The sequence below is a fragment of the Giraffa tippelskirchi genome, chromosome 2 (genome assembly GCF_054371585.1).
Source record: "Giraffa tippelskirchi isolate mGirTip1 chromosome 2, T2T-mGirTip1v1.2.pri, whole genome shotgun sequence".
In the NCBI taxonomy this organism is placed as follows: Eukaryota; Metazoa; Chordata; class Mammalia; order Artiodactyla; family Giraffidae; genus Giraffa; species Giraffa tippelskirchi.
The window spans coordinates 188,509,199-188,525,830 of record NC_137276.1 but is presented as its reverse complement, the minus strand read 5'-3'; the positions used below and the strand labels follow the sequence as shown (position 1 = coordinate 188,525,830).

Below are 16,632 nucleotides of genomic sequence, written 5' to 3'. Positions count from 1 at the left end.
AAAAATGAAAGCACAAAAATAATATGGCATACTCTAGTCTTCCTACCAGCAGAACTGACATTTTGTATTATTTATTTCAAGTTTTTCTTTTCTCTAAATTTTTTTTTTTACTTTACAGTATTGTATTGGTTTTGCTGTACATTGACATCAAGTTTTACTTTTAAATAAAGGAAATAAGGTATTACAGAACAAGCACTCCATGACGTCCCTCAGTTCTATTCTCCTCACTCTTCCCAAAGGAAACTACTATTATTACTAGTGCCTATCCTTGCTTTTATATTTTTATATTCATATATTTGCTTGAGCAATTAATTGTATTATGTTTCAGGTGTTTAAGAACAACATTGTAAGTTACATCAAATCATAATTGTGTTTGGCAACTTGCAATTTTCATTCAACTTAATGCTTTAAAAAATCTATCCATGTTGCTAAATATAGATCTAATGCTTTTATCTTTTAAAAGATCTTTTTAAACTCTAGTATCATATTCTACCACTGGAGAAGGAATAGGCTACCCACTCCAGCATTCTTGGGCTTCCCATGTGGCTCAGCTGGTGAAGAATCCACTTGTAACACGGCAGACCTGGCTTTGATCCCTGGGTTGGGAAGATCCCCTGGAGAAGGGAAAGGCTACCCACTCCAGTATTCTGGCCTGGAGAATTCCATGGACTGTATAGTACATGGGGTCACAGAGAGTCGGACAACGACTGAGCGACTTTCACACACACACACATCATATTCTACTGTGTATGTTACTTCATGTTATTTTTCCATTTCTGTATTGATGGATATACAGATTATTTCTAATTTCATGTTACTACTATCAATGCAACAATAACACTTTTTATATATTCAAGAGAACCTGTCCATGAATTGTTAGGATACATAGTACAAATGAAAGTGCTGCACTGTAGTCAGCAATCAAATTTATACTTCTGACAGTGTATAAGCATTCCCATTTCCTCATACTCTCACCAACACTTGATATAATAAATCTTTTTAATTTTGATAATGTAATAAGTAGAAAAATAGCTCTGATTTAAATTTAATTTTCTTTGATTTCTCGTGAAATTGGACATCTTTTCATTTGATTATCAGGCATTGAGGTTTTCTCTGTGTTGAATTGTTTATTAAGAACAACTCCTTGCCCATGGTAGAGGGGTGTAGGGTAGCAGATTTTTTTTTTCTTTTTAACAGATTCCTGATTAAAAATGACGTTCTGGCTACTCAGCCTTTGTCAGTTCTACATTAATTGTCAATAACTTCTTGGTCATGTGTCTTTTAACTGTATTTATGGTACATTGTCATAGAGGTACTATAGACCCAGGGCTGGATATGAATTCCCGTTCTATTACTTAACACCTGTGTGATTGTAGACATTTTAGTTCCTAACTTTGCCTCAGGTTCTTCATCTGCAAAATCAGAGTGACAATAGTATCTGAAAGTATCTACTTCAGAGGCTTCTTATGAAGGTTAAAGTAGTTAAAATGCAAAGCATTACTTGAATGGAGACTGGTATAGAGAAAGCAATCAATAAATAGTAGCTATTATTTTGACATATGTAATTTTTGTTTTTTGCTATGCAAAATAGATTTAAATACTTTTTCTTTTATACACAATATAATTTCATTTGCATATTACATAAAATATTCATGAAAACAGAGTATTCAGGAATGGAATGGATCCTGACAAAGCTGTCAGGAATAAGCTTCTTTCAGATTCACTGCTCCTTCTCTTCAACATGGGCCTTATAATCTAAAATAGTTGCTAAGGCTCCATCCACCAAAATTGTGTTCCAGGCTGCCAGGAGAGAAGGAAGTGCAGAAGTGTTCATTCTCCCTTTTCAATTAGCTTCATTGAAGTATAATTTACTTGCAATAAAGTTTAGCCCTAAATTTTAAATGTGTAATTTGATGATTTTTGACAACATATTTTTGACATTTTTCATTGACATGAGTTGTGAAGCAGCATGAAGGCTGGAACTACAGATGACTGCCTTAGATTCTTACCACATCACTGATACTCATCTCGGTGTCTAGACCTTTGTCAAATGATGTCTCAGACTACTCAGTTCTTTTTTTCTTGGCAGCCCTGTGGATTCTGATTTTGATTACTACAGTGGTAAATAAATACTCTGACTATGTGCAAAGCTTCACCTCCTTCACATGGGCTGACAATTCAGTTATAGATAGTCCTAGAAGGAGGAGCCCTCTCCCTACTGTGTTTAACCTACACAAACGTAGGTGATGAAGACTGTCTGATGGGGCTAGTTGAAAAGCTTTTCTAGTCTTTTCCATGATCTAGGGGGACAGAATGGGATTTGGAATCAGACATATAAAGAACTTGAAATCCTGGCTCTGATCTTTAACCAACTCTGTGACCTGTGTTAGTCGCTCAGTCGCGTCTGATTCTTTGTGACCCCAAGGACTGTAGCCCTCTGGACTCCTCTGTCCATGGGATTCTCCAGGCAAGAATACAGGAGTGGGTTGTCATGCCCTTCTCCAGGGGATCTTCTTGACCCAGGGATTGAACCCAGGTCTCCTGCATTGGCAGGTGGGTTCTTTACCACTAGCGCTACCTGGGAGGAGCCTCTGTGCCCTACTGTTGATTAGTTAATCTCTTGGTGTCTCAGATTCCTCACACCAATGGTAGAAAGAATACTTCTTGGGTTTCCTCAAAGAATAATCAAATACATGAAAAGTTATTAGCACACAGTAGATGCTAGCTTCCTACCCACCTTGGGTGCAACACTTCTAACAGAAACAATCTAGGCTTCTATATTTTGAAGAGCTGGTTACAGGCAGGTTATGTGACATGATACTTGTTCTTATTATTTGTCAGTTTTGTTTTTCAAGACATAAATCTTTGGATTGCCTTATCCTGTCTTATATTTTCAGATTGAGTGTTCTGTTTGTTGTTCTGAATGCTTGGTTAAGAATAGCCCATGTGGCATGGATGGTTTTAGTTATTTAAACATCTCAATGTTTAACTCAAAGAGTTATGGGAATGTTTAACTAGAAGAATTATGGGAATAAGAACCAAGTGTACAGAAGAGCTGGATGAAGCACAGGTTGGAATCAAGATTGCCGAGAGAAATATCAATAACCTGAGATACGCAGATAACACCAACCTTATGGCAGAAAGCGAAGAGGAACTGAGGAGCCTCTTGATGAAAGAGGAGAGTGAAAAATCTGGCTTAAAACTCAACATTCAAAAAACAAAGATCATGGCATCTGGTCCCATCACTTCTTGGCAAATAGATGGAGAAACAACGGAAACAGTGACAGACTTTATTTTCTTGGGCTCCAAAATCACTGTGGACAGTGACTACAGCCATGAAATTAAAAGATACTTGCTCCTTGGAAGAAAAGCTATGACAAACATAGACAGCATATTAAAAAGCAGAGACGTTACTTTGCTGACAAAGGTCCATCTAGTCAAAGCTATGTTTTTTTCCAGTAGTCGTGTATGGATGTGAGAGTTGGACCATTACTCAGCCATTAAAAAGAATACATTTGAATCAGTTCTAATGAGGTGGATGAAACTGGAGCCTATTATACAGAGTGAAGTAAGCCAGAAAGAAAAACACCAATACAGTATACTAACACATATATATGGTATTTAGTCAATTGGTAAAGATAACCCTGTATGCGAGACATCGAAAGAGACACAGAAAAATAAAACAGTATTATGGACTCTATGGGAGAGGGTGAGGGTGGGATGATATGGGAGAATGGCATTGAAGCATGTAAATTATCATATGTGAAATGAAACGCCAGTCCAGGTTCAATGCATGATACAGGGTGCTCGGGGCTGGTACACCAGGATGACCCAGAGGGATGGGATGGGAAGGGAGGTGGGAGGGGGGTTCTGGAGGGGGAAAACATGTACACCCATGGTGGATTCATGTCAATGTATGGCAAAACAAATACAATATTGTAAAGTTAAAAAATAGATAAATAAACTAATAAAAAAAAAAAAAGAATGGTGAGCACCAAAGAATTGATGCTTTTGAACTATGATGTCGGAGAAGACTCTTGAGAGTCCCTTGGATTGCAAGGAGACCCAACCAGTCCATCCTAAAGGAGATCAGTCCTGAATATTAATTGGAAGGACTGATGCTGAAGCTGAAGCTCTAATACTCTGGCCACCTGGTGCAGAAAACTGACTCACTGGAAAAGACCCTGATGCTGGGCAAAATTGAAGGTAGGAGGAGAAGGGGGTGACAGAGGATGAGATGATTGGATAGCATTGCTGACTTGATGGATATGAGTTTGAGAAAGCTCTGGGAGTTGGTGATGGACAGAGAAGCCTAGTGTGCTGCAGTCCACAGCAGGGCAAAGAGTTGGACACAACTGAGTGGCTGAACCTAACTGAACTGTATGGAAAAGAGCAAAATAAAATAATGTCTTAGTAATACATGATAAAATAGAGTAAAATAAATAGAATGGAACCACTCTAGAATGGTTATTGTTATTTCACAGGGCCAGATTATCATCTGGTCTCAGGAGCAGCTATTGCACCCTTGCCTAATAAGAAGCCTGGTATGAGCAGACACGTCACGGCTTAGGTACTGATGGGAGACAAATGCCTCTGGGTATGCTGATGGGGAGGCCACATCTAAATCTGAGTTAGTCAATATGAAGTGAGCCCAGGAATTTGCAGTTAGTCATTGACTCTTTCTGATCCTGGTTGCCACCCAGGCTGGTGTTTCAGGGAGGTGGGTCCCAGGTAGAAGCTGATCATTTGTTGGCTATTTATTAAGTGCTAACTAGGTGTCAAGCATTCTAGGGGACATGGCCCTTGTTCTCCAAGAGTTTACACTGAAGGAGGAAATAAGACTTGAATGCAGATAGGGTAGCAGTTGCTGGCTCTTCAGGTTAGAGTCAGACTGTTGCTTCTTTCTTGTTCACCTTTCACTTTGTGCAAGCCTCATATTGGTTCAGAAAAATTTATTCTAACTTATTTATTCACTCATCTCTCAGTTTGTGTATTCCTTGAGGACAAGTGACCTTCACTGTTGACCTACTTAAATGTTTCCCCATCATCTTTTCTTATTCCTATAACTTTGATTTGGCTGTGACTCCCAACTTAAGCACCTGTGCCAAGCTCTTGCTTGAGTCACTGTATGTTAGAAGATGGTTTGTGTTTATTAGTCTTATCAGTCAGGCTTTATTATGTTACTGCTGCCATTGCCATTCCTTTTGTCATCTATCCATCTGATGGCCTGGAAGAGAGAGAGTAAAGATCAGACATGTGCCCCTGGCTCTGGTTTTCACAGCAGGTGGGACATGACTGTGGTCATGTGGATGGAGCATCAAGGTAAGTCTCATTGGGAAATACTCTATGGCACAACATTTGGACTGGAAGGTAGGGTGTTCAAAAGGGGGTGGTCCTTAGATTCACATTTATGCAGGCATTGTGACACACTCTGAAGACTTATCTGCTCATGTTCAAGCTGGAAAGATATGAGCACATTGGTATAGTCTCCAAGAAGGAAGAGGGGGCAGTTTTAGATTTAGGCCAGTCAGTGTCTGCTTTTCCTTCTTGAGACAGGGACCATTGTAAATTCTCTTCTGGGAGAAGAGAATTGCATAGGACTTGACACTGAGGAAAGTGTGAATGTAAGGCTAATTTGTTAATGATAAATTTATTCATAATAATACTAATAAATAAGAAGAGTCTTTAAAAGCAGTTGAAATTTGGGAGAGAAAGACCTGGTATGGAATGATGGAAAATAAAATATAATTAAAGCTACATATACTTGTATAAAAATTGTTTTGAGAATTAAGACAAGTGGTAAAGTGAGCTCAGGAAATAGTTCAAGTTGGTTTAGTGTATTGGAATATGTAAATGTCTTGAAATATGAATCACTAAGATTTAACAATACTTCATTTTGGTGATGGTTCAAGCTGAAATTTTAGTTTAAGTTTTTCTCCATAGTATTCATTTTATATTGAAGTTGAAAATCCAACAAGTAAATTGTAGAATCTCTATTTCTAGGCTATTTTGAATTCTCTCTTTCGGTACACAGACCTGGCCATTGGTTTAAGTCGCTTTGGTTAATGGGAATGAATACCTAGCATCTGATTTAGATCTTGAGATTTGCCCGTTATCCTTAAGTGAGAGAGTTTAAAAATATTTCCCTTTTGATTGGTGAGTGAGTATTTGTGTGTGTCAGGGGGTGTTCAGAAAAAAGCAACCAATGTGGGTTTCAGATGTTGTTTCTTGTCTTAGCTCAGGGGGTGATGTTTGGTGTCATTAGGAGCAGAGGTTTTTTTTTTATGGATGGGGAAGGGTATAAATTTTTAGGATGGCTGGCAGCTAGAAGCTAGTGATTGAATCTTGAAGCCAACCACTTTAGGGCTGCCTGAATCTCTTCCACATGAGATTGCAAGTGGTGCGATCAAGCAGGGAGGATGCTGAGGAAGGACCTTCTGGTTTGCTAGCCTGGTGATTTCCCCGGGGTTTCTGCTGTCTGGCAGGTATGCTCTGCTTTGTGGAGGAGGGCCTCATGTTCTTCTTCCAAGAGCAACATATCTGCTTGTTGGATTGAGATCTAATTAAACTTGAATTACTAGCTTCTTACCAGCAGTTGCACCTGCAGGCAATAGTAAAGCAGGGAACAGTAGACAGATATACAGGTGGTGGTGTTCTAGAAGTTGACTGGAGTGATGTTTGAGGTTCTGAGTGAGTTTTCTCTCTCCATAATGGAAGTGAAATCAAGTGAGTGCCATTTTTGTTGCTAGGAGAAACTGGGTCTTCTGGGTCCCTTAGCCAGGTGAATATAGCAAGCCTGCTTTGACTTCATTTTGTTTGGGTCTTTTAAACAGAGAAAGATTGGAACCATCAGAGTGTTTCAGATTAAAAGGCTAAAGATACAGAAGATCTATAACTGACATAGGAAAAGAAATCATTTCTCATCCCACTCTGATCATCTCAAAATCTTTCAACTATTCCTCGTTACCACCCTATTACATCCCAGGGGCTGTTCTGAGATACATTGATGCATTCAGCCTTTGGAAGTGTGGAAATCTGTTAGCTGGTCATAGAGGTGGATTTGGTCTGCTGCTGCTGCTGCTAAGTCGCTTCAGTCGTGTCCGACTCTATGTGACCCCATAGACGGCAGCCCACCAGGCTCCCCTGTTCCTGGAATTCTCCGGGCAAGAATACTGGAGTGGGTTGCCATTTCCTTCTCCAATGCATGAAAGTGAAAAGTGAAAGTGAAGTCGCTCAGTCGTGTCCGACTCTTAGCGACCCAGCCTACCAAGCTCCTCCGTCCATGGGATTTTCCAGGCAAGAGTACTGGAGTGGGGTGCCATTGCCTTCTCCAGGATTTGGCCTAGAGCTGCACAATTCAGAAATTTTCGTATTATTACCAAGATAGGCAGTAAGTTTTATGTGTGGATTCAAAGTATTCACTAGGGAAACCTAAACATTTAAAAGCAGCCATAGTTTTGGTAACATGTTTTGGAATTTTCTTCCCCTTTTTTCCATGTACCAGAACCTAAAAAAATAAATAAATAAGGATTATTTATAAATTATTTATAAATAAATAAATAGGCGTTTAACCTCTGAGAGACCTCAACTGCCTGCCTCACAGGCACTCACAATATAGTAACAAACATAGAGACTAATGGAGAAGGCCAACTCCAGTGACTAACTACAGAAAGAATTCAATAAAGTAAGAACTCAATACTCTGAGAAGGTATTAGCATGATCTCCTGTCTGGATCATCAGGGCAGATTCACCAAGCAGAAAAATTCAAAAGGGTAAGGGAAGTCAGCCTCGTTTGGGGCAGGAGAGGGTTCACATAGATAAGCAGAGGCAGTAAATCTCGATAACCAACTAGTTTTCAGGGACATAGATGGACTCTAGGATGACCTGCATATTTTGGGTTTGAGCATGTGGGTGAATGGTGGTAACTAGAGGAAAAATTATTTTCTGGTATTGGGTGATAAATAAGATGATTAGTTTAATGGTGGTGTTGAGTAAAGATGTGAGCTTGTGTTACAAGAAGGACTTCTTTACTCTTAATTTACAACTTCACAGTACATAGCACACTATACAGGTCCAGTGGGGAATAGAAGAGTAGATTTATGGTTCCTGCTTTCAAGGAGCTTATTCTCTAATTGCAGTCAAAGAGTTAAATATCCACAGAAGATGCTAGTAACTCTCTAAGTCAAGAGCAGGAGCAATGTTACAGGCAGTACATGAATGAGTGCTAAGAGAATTGTATAGGTGCTTCTTGCTTTTCTGCAATTGATATACAAGTAGAATTTCTCATTTGGTTTTACTTTCATAGTTTGAGATGTTGAGTATAGCCAGAGCTTGTTTAATAATACTGTGGGTTATTTGCTTTGCAACAACTCATTTTAATTTTATAAGGTTGAAACTTTGTCTTATTTTACAGAAGGGGAAGCTAAAACCCTGAGAGGTTAAATAACTTTCCCAAAGTCATGGGACTGTTAAACAGTAAAGTTAGGATTCATCTCTAGTCAATCTGAATCTAAAGTCCCCTCTCCTCAGTTTTAAGAACAACTTTTTTTTTTTTTAAGTAAATATATCTCCTCTTTCTTAATTTCAGACATGTATATTATTTCTAATTTGGTTCCTGATTTCTAGTTAGATGTTTAGGATAAATTCCTGGAAGTGGATTCCCTGTACCAAGGAATGTAAAATTTAAGTTTCCTTTAGAATATATCAGATTCTTTTCAGAAAAGTTAAAAATATTTAGTGTCTAGGTGTACTTCTCAATCCCACATAGAAGTATATTTCAGCCTCATATGATTGTCTAAGCCATGACATACAAGGACTCAGTCACACTGTGATAAAGATGGTGGTTAGGATAATGATTCAATGAATCTGTTAGAGCAGGAAGGAGCTCCAGGTGTCAGGTAGCCACCTCCTTCTTTATTAATTAAGGACCAAGGCGCAGAGAGCTTAAGGGACCTCGTTCAGATCACACCCCTTATTAGAGTCAGTCTGGATAAGAAGCTGCATTTGGCACTATGTGATACACTGAGGCAGAGTCTCTAGGATGGTATGGATGATTCTGGGGTTGCAGAAATGTCCATCTGGGGTCTCAGCTGGAGATTTAAGAGCCTTTTAGTGTTTGAGTCAGCTTCATAGTTCATCTTTGAAACTTCACAGTTCTGTCAGAAGGATGTGGAAGTAACTCAAGGGTATTTGCCCTGAACTGAGAGATCCATCACCCACCCCTGCTGAGCTGAAGGGAATCCTGAAATCCCCTTTCATGAGTTCTCCTGCACTGGCCCACTGTAAGATCCACAGGGGTGATTTTGAACACTCTCTTTGTTATTCTGTAGATGATACAATACCTTTGAACAAAAGGCTGCTCATGTAATTCAAAACTTTTATAACTAAAGACTGATTTTCTATGAGTGTGTTAGTCACTCAGTCATGTCCGATTCTTTGCAACTCCATGGACTGGGGCCCATCAAGTTCCTCCATCCATGGGATTTTCCAGGCAAGAATACTGGAATAGATAGCCATTGCCTTCTCCAGGGGATCTTCCCCACCCAGGGATCAAACCCAAGTATCCCAATTTGTAGGCAGACTCTTTACTGTCTGAGCCACTAGGGAAGACTCTGATTTTCTATAGCACTGACCAGAAAAGGAGGAAATTTCTGTTTTTTATTGCTTGATCAGGTAGCAGTTCAGTTCAAGCCTGGTTTTCTATCAGTTCAGATCAGTCACTCAGTCGTGTTGGGCCCTTTGCCTCTCCATGGACTGCAACACACCAGGATTCCCTATCCTTCACCAACTCCTGGAGCTTGCTCAAACTCATGTCCACTGAGTCAGTGAAGCCATCCAGCCAACTCATCCTCTGTTGTCCCCTTCTCCTCCTCCCTTCAATCTTGCCCAGCATCAGGGTCTTTCCCAATGAGTCAGTTCTTTGCATCAGGTGGCCAAAGCATTAGAGCTTCATCATCAGTCTGTCCAATGAATATTCAGGACTGATTTTCTTTAGGATGGACTGGTTGGATCTCCTTGCAGTCCAAGGGACTCTCAAGAGTCTTCTCCAACATCACAGTTCAAAAGTATCAATTCTTTGGTGCTCACCTTTATTTATGGTCCAACTCTCACATCCATACATGACTACTGGAAAAACCACAGCTTTGACTAGATGGACCTTTGTCAGCAAAGTAATGTCTCTGCTTTTTTATATGCTGTCTATGTTTGTCATAGCTTTTCTTCCAAGGAGCAAGCATCTTTTAATTTCGTGGCTACAGTCACTGTCCACAGTGATTTTGGAGCCCAGAAAAATAAAGTCCTTCTCTGTTTCCATTGTTTCTACATCTATTTGCTATGAAATGATGGGACCGAATTCCATGATCTTAGTTTTTGAATCTTGAGTTTTAAGCAGACTTTTTCACTCTCCTCTTTCATTTCCATCAAGAGGCTCTTTAGTTCTTTTTCGCTTTCTGCCATAAGGTGGTGTCATCACCACATGTGAGGTTATTGATATTTCTCCCAGCATGAACAGTATGAAAAGACAAAAAGATAGGACACTGAAAGATGAACTCCCCAGGTCGGTAGGTGTCAAATATGCTACTGGAGATCAGTGGAGAAATAACTCCAGAAAGAATGAAGAGACAGAGCCAAAGGAAACAGCACCCAGTAGTGGATATGACTGGTGTTGGAAGTAAAGTCCGATGTTGTAAAGAGCAATATTACATAGGAACCTGGAATGTTAGGTCCATGAATAAGGCAAATTGGAAGTGGTCAAACAGGAGATGGCAAGAGTGAGCATTGACATTTTAGGAATCAGCAAACTAAAATGGACTGGAATGGGTGAATTTAACTCACATGACCATTTTATCTACTACTGTGGGCAAGAATCCCTTACAAGAAATGGAGTAGCCATCATGGTCAACAGAAGAGTCCAAAGTGCAATACTTGGTTGCAATCTCAAAAAGATAGAATGATCTCTGTTCATTTCCAAGGCAAACCATTCAATATCACAGTAATCCAGGTCTATGCCCCAACCAGTAATGCTGAAAAAGTTGAAGTTGAATGATTCTTTGAAGATCTATAAGACCTTCTAGAACTAACACCCAAAAAAGATGTCCTTTTCATTACAGGGGACCGGAAAAAAGTAGGAAGTCAAGAAATACCTGGAGTAACAGGCAAATGTGGCCTTGGAGTACAGAATGAAGCACAGCAAAGGTTAATAGAGTTTTGCCAAGAGGATTCACTGATCATACTAAACATCTTCTTCCAACAACGCAAGAGAAGACTCCACACATGGACATCACCAGATGGTCAATACCGAATTCAGATTGATTATATTCTTTGCAGCCGATTATGGAGAAACTCTATACAGTCAGCAAGAGCAAGACAGGGAGCTGACTATAGCTAAGATCATGAACTCCTAATTGCAAAATTCAGACTTAAATTGAAGAAAGTAGGAAAACCACTAGACCATTCAGGTATGACCGAAATCAAATCCCGTATGATTATACAGTGGAAGTGAGAAATAGATTCAAGAGATTAGATCTTATAGACAGAGTGCCTGAAGAATTATGGACAGAGGCTCATGACGCTGTACAGGAGGCAGTACTCAAGACCATCCCCAAGAAAAAGAAATGCAAAAAGGCAAAATGGTTGTCTGAGGAGGCCTTGCAAATATCTGAGAAAAGAAGAGAAGCTAAAGGCAAAGGAGAAAAGGAAAGATATACCCATTTGAATACAGAGTTCCAAAGAATAGCAAGGAGACAAAGGAAGCCTTCCTCAGTGATCAATGCAAAGAAATAGAGGAAAACAATAGAATGGGAAAGACTATAGATCTCTTCAAGTAAATTAGAGATACCAAGGGAACATTTCATGCAAAGATGAGCACAATAAAGGGCAGAAATGGTCTGGACCTAACAGAAGCAGAAGATATTAAGAAGAGGTGGCAAGAATACACAGAGGAACTATACGAAAAAGATCTTCATGATCCAGATAACCATGATGGTGTGATCACTCACCTAGAGCCAGTCATCCTGGAATGGAAAGTCAAGTGGGCCTTAGGAAGCGTCACTATGAACAAAGCTAGTGGAGGTGATGGAATTTCAGTTGAGCTATTTCAGATCTTAAAAGATGATGCTGTGAAAGTGCTGCACTCAATATACCAGCAAATGTGGAAAACTCAGCAATGGCCACAGGACTGGAGAAGGTCAGTTTTTATTCAAATCCCAAAGAAAGGCAATACCAAAGAATGTTCAAACTACTGCACAATTGCACTCATCTCACACGCTAGCAAAATAATGTTCAAAATTCTCCATGCAAGGCTTCAATAGTACGTGAACCGTGAAATTCCAGATGTTCAAGCTGGATTTAGAAAAGGCAGAAGAACCAGAGATCAAATTGCCAACATCCGCTGGGTCATTGAAAAAGCAAGAGAGTTCCAGAAAAACATCTATTTCTGCTTTATTGACTATGCCAAAGCCTTTGACTCTGTGGATCACAAAAAACTGTGGAAAATTCTTGAAGGAATGGGAATACCAGACCACCTGACCTGCCTCCTGAGAAACCTGTATGCAGGTCAAGAAGCAACAGTTAGGACTAGCCATGGAACAACAGGCTGGTTTCAAATTGGGAAAGGAGTATGTCAAGGCTATATATTGTCACCCTGCTTATTTAACTTATATGCAGAGTACATCATGAGAAATGCCAGGCTGCATGAAGCACAAGCTGGAATCAAGTTTGCTGGGAGAAATATCAGTAACCTCAGATATGCAGATGACACCATCCTTATGGCAGAAAGCAAAGAAGAACTAAAGAACCTCTTGATGAAAGTGAAAGAGGAGCATGAAAAAGTTGGCTTAAGACAGTATTCAGAAAACTAAGATCATGGCATCCGGTCCCATCATTTCATGGTAAATAGATGGGGAAACAATGGAAACAGTGACAGACTGTTTTGGGGGGCTCCAAAATCACTGCATATGGTGACTGCAGCCATGAAATTAAAAGATGCTTGCTCCTTGGAAGGAAAGTTATTTCCAACCTAGACAGCATATTAAAAAGCAGAGACATTACTTTGTCAACAAAGGTCCGTCTAGTCATGCATGCAGTCACAGCTTTGGTTTTTCCAGTAGTCATGTATGGATGTAAGAGTTGGACTATAAAGAAAGCTGAGCACTGAAGAACCAATGCTTTTAAAGTGTGGTGTTGGAGAAGACTCTTGAGAGTCTCTTGGCCTGCAAGAAGATACAACCAGTCAATCCCAAAGGAAATCAGTATTGAATATTCATTGGAAGGACTGATGCTGAAACTGAAACTCCAATACTTTGGCCACCTGATGCGAAGAACTGACTCATTTGAAAAGACTCTGATTCTGGGAAAAAGTGAAGGTGGGAGGAGAAGGAGATGACAGAGGATAAGATGGTTGGTGGTATCATTTACTCGATGGACATGAGTTTGAGTAAACTCCAGAAGTTCGTGATGGATAGGGAAGCCTGGCGTACTGCAGTCCATGGTCTCGCAGAGAGTCAGACACGACTGAGTGACTGAACTGAACTGAATCTTGATTCCAGCTTATGCTTCATTCAGCCCAGCATTTTGCATGATGTACTTTAAATATAAGTTAAATAAGCAGGGTAACAATATACAACCTTCACATACTTCTTTCCTGATTTGGAACCAGTCTGTTGTTCCATGTCCAGTTCTAACTGTTGCTTCTTATCCTGCATACAAATTTCTCAGGAGGCAGGTAAGATGGTTTGGTATTCCCATCTTTTGAAGAATTTTCCATAGTTTGTTGTGATCCATGCAGTCAAAGGGTTTAGCATAGTCAGTGAAGCAGAAATAGATGTTTTTCTGGAATTCTCTTACTTTTTCTCTGATCCAACGAGTGTTGACAATTTGATCTGTGGCTCCTCTGCCTTTTCTAGATCCAGCTTGAACATCTGGAAGTTCTTGTTTCATCTTATGTTGAAGGCTAGCTTGGAGAATTTTGAGCATTACTTTCCTAGCGTGTGAGATGAGTGCAGTGGTTTTGTATAGTGCTGACCAAAAAGGAGGATATGTCTGCTTTTTATTGCTCAATCATGTAGCAATGATATGAACAGGGTTTACAATTAGTTTTAGCTTGGTATCCCTCTGGATCAGCTGGATTAAGCTATTAAACCTCAACATTTAAATGACTTAACCCAATAAAGGGTTGTTTCTTGCAGAAATCTGATGCAGGCTATTTGATAGTCTTCTCTCTTATACATACGCTATGTCCAGGTTGCCAAGGCAGGGGGTAAGTGAGTTAAAGGAATCATGTAGGTTCTTAACTGACTCAGCCTGGAAGTGACAAATGCCACAGTCCACTGCTCAGAACTGGCAATGTGATTCTGATCAAATGGTGAAGTGGCTGGGTTTTCCACTTTTGTGTGGAAGAGTACACAGATATTTGATGAGTACTAATGATCTCTTCCACACTTTTGATGTTTCATGCTTTGAAATTACCTATTTAAAAATTCTTGTAGGAAATTTTATATCACTTCAAGTTTTAAACATAAAGATAAAACTTTCATATTACTTTCTTTCAAATATATTTAAAATGTGTTGGTTAAGTATACACTATCATTTTTAAGAGATCTTTTGAGTTCTCTGTTAAAAACAATGAAATTTTTTTTCAATAACTGTGAGGTTTGGGTAAGTCATTTCACTTCCTATACTTGTATCCCAATTGAAAATGTGATTTAGCCCTTGATTCAGGGATATGTTGTGAAAATTAAGTTAGAAATCACATGTAAAACACTTGACACAGTGCCTAGAAAATGGTAAGTGTTCAACAAATGTGAATTTTTCTACTTGTTGGTATTGTTGATATTGTAATGGGTCTGCCACTGTCGACAGTAATACTGGATCCTCTGACTCAGTGGTATATCTGCCATCAGAGATAGAATACTTTACAGAAAAAGTGACATGTAGGCCAAGTTCTGGAAATGAAATGCCTTCATCTTCTCTATGTTCTTATTTTGGTAGTCATGGGGGATTTCAAAGGCCATGCTCTCCCTGGATTCTTCTTAATTACATTGGGGATTTGGTGGACTACAAAGTGTGTTCTGAAACATGCCTTCAAAAAGCAGAAGCGGACTTCCTACTTTGATTCCAAAGCATTATTTTGTCGCATAGAAATGTTGGAGGGAATTGTCCTAGTTGGAATGGCTTTAATCGGTGAGTGACACTTTTCTGTGTTCTGTTTGCTTTCTTGGAGTATTTTCACGTGCAAAGAGAAGATTGAATATCAAAACAAGAGATTGCTAAAATAAATTTTTTATTCAAATACATCTGAATACATATTCTAATTGTATTTCTGTTTTTTATTGCTTGATCATGTAGCAATTCAGTTCAAGCCTGGTTTTCTAATAGTTCAGTTCAGTTGCTCGGTTGTGTCTGGTTTCCCTTAACTGGGGAGAAGCTGAACTCTAGCATTTTAACCCTGAACTAAACACATCTTCTGACCCAAAGACATACTGTGTAAGAGGGAAGTAATCAGATACTCTAAGATTAATCTCACAAATCTAAATCCAAAATTACTCAGGATTTATCTAGTCATTAGATTAAACTAGGAACTTAGTCCATCAGTGGAACTGATCGGGGAACTCAGTGGAACTAAGAACATTCGCTTTGATGATCTGACATAGCTGTTTGACAAAATTGGCTATCTTTGACTAAAAGGGATTATCCAAACCAGTCTTTGAAGCTCTAAAACCAATCAAAAGAACCAGTGCTCAGCTGTTAGGTAATGGCCCAGAAAGAAGAATCAGTGCCATAAAAAGACAATATATTGGGCTAAGCTGTAGGCTGATCCTTCTGCATCTTCCGTTTTCAGTAGTTGTGGAAAGATGGTTTAAAGTGTGATATATCCCTTTGCAGGCATCCTTGCAGGACAGTTTATTCCTGGAGGACCGCACTGGATCTTATATGACTACAAAAAGGATCAGTGGGTCAGACTCCTAGACTGGCATCATTTTACCATGTACCTCTTCTTTGTGCTGCTGGGTGTGACAAACATTTTATGTTCAACCATCAAGTCACTTCCTGCCTCCTTTAGCAAGTTAATGCTATTAAATGCCTTATTTGTGGAGGGTAAGTATGAGTATTTTCATTTATCTTTCATTATTATTGGATGTTTGTCTAGCCCTTTACAACAATAAAGGGCACCTTTCCTTTAGTGTCCTGGTACAGCCTTGACCCGTAGGCCATCTGTTTGGGCCACGGTAAGCTATTGAGGTGTCCTAGACAGGATGCCAAAGATTTCCCTTTTCTACTAGCTTTTTTAGTAAAACTGGACCAGTACAATCATTCAGGTATTTTATTCAAATTTCACATCTACCTCAAAGAACCACCTACCATGTTTGTTTATCTCAGGTTTATCCTGGAGATGGTCATTATTTCCATTTTTAACACAACAAACTGAGCTCAGAGTAGAGAAGCGTTGTTGTTGTTGTTTAGTCACTCAGTTGTGTCCAACTCTTTGTGATCCCACAGACTGAAATCCATCAGGCTCCTCTGTCTGTGAGATTTCCCAGGCAAGAATACTGGAGTGAGTTGCCATTTCCTTCTCTGGGGTTAGTAAAGCATAAATATCCTCCAACGAAGAGACCACTCAAAGCAAAGTAGCTTCCA

General features: G+C 39.5%; 1 protein-coding gene across 1 annotated transcript in view; it reads left to right on the top strand.

Annotated features, from left to right (window-relative positions):
* The window catches only part of LOC145539081 (transmembrane protein 45A-like), an 87,615-nt gene that overhangs the window by 48,046 nt on the left and 22,937 nt on the right, over positions 1–16,632 (top strand). Inside the window, exons 2-3 of the mRNA XM_081572492.1 lie at positions 14,986–15,177; positions 15,880–16,092. Of these exons, the coding sequence (XP_081428618.1) occupies positions 14,986–15,177; positions 15,880–16,092 (405 nt within the window). The remainder of the gene's footprint in view (positions 1–14,985; positions 15,178–15,879; positions 16,093–16,632) is intronic.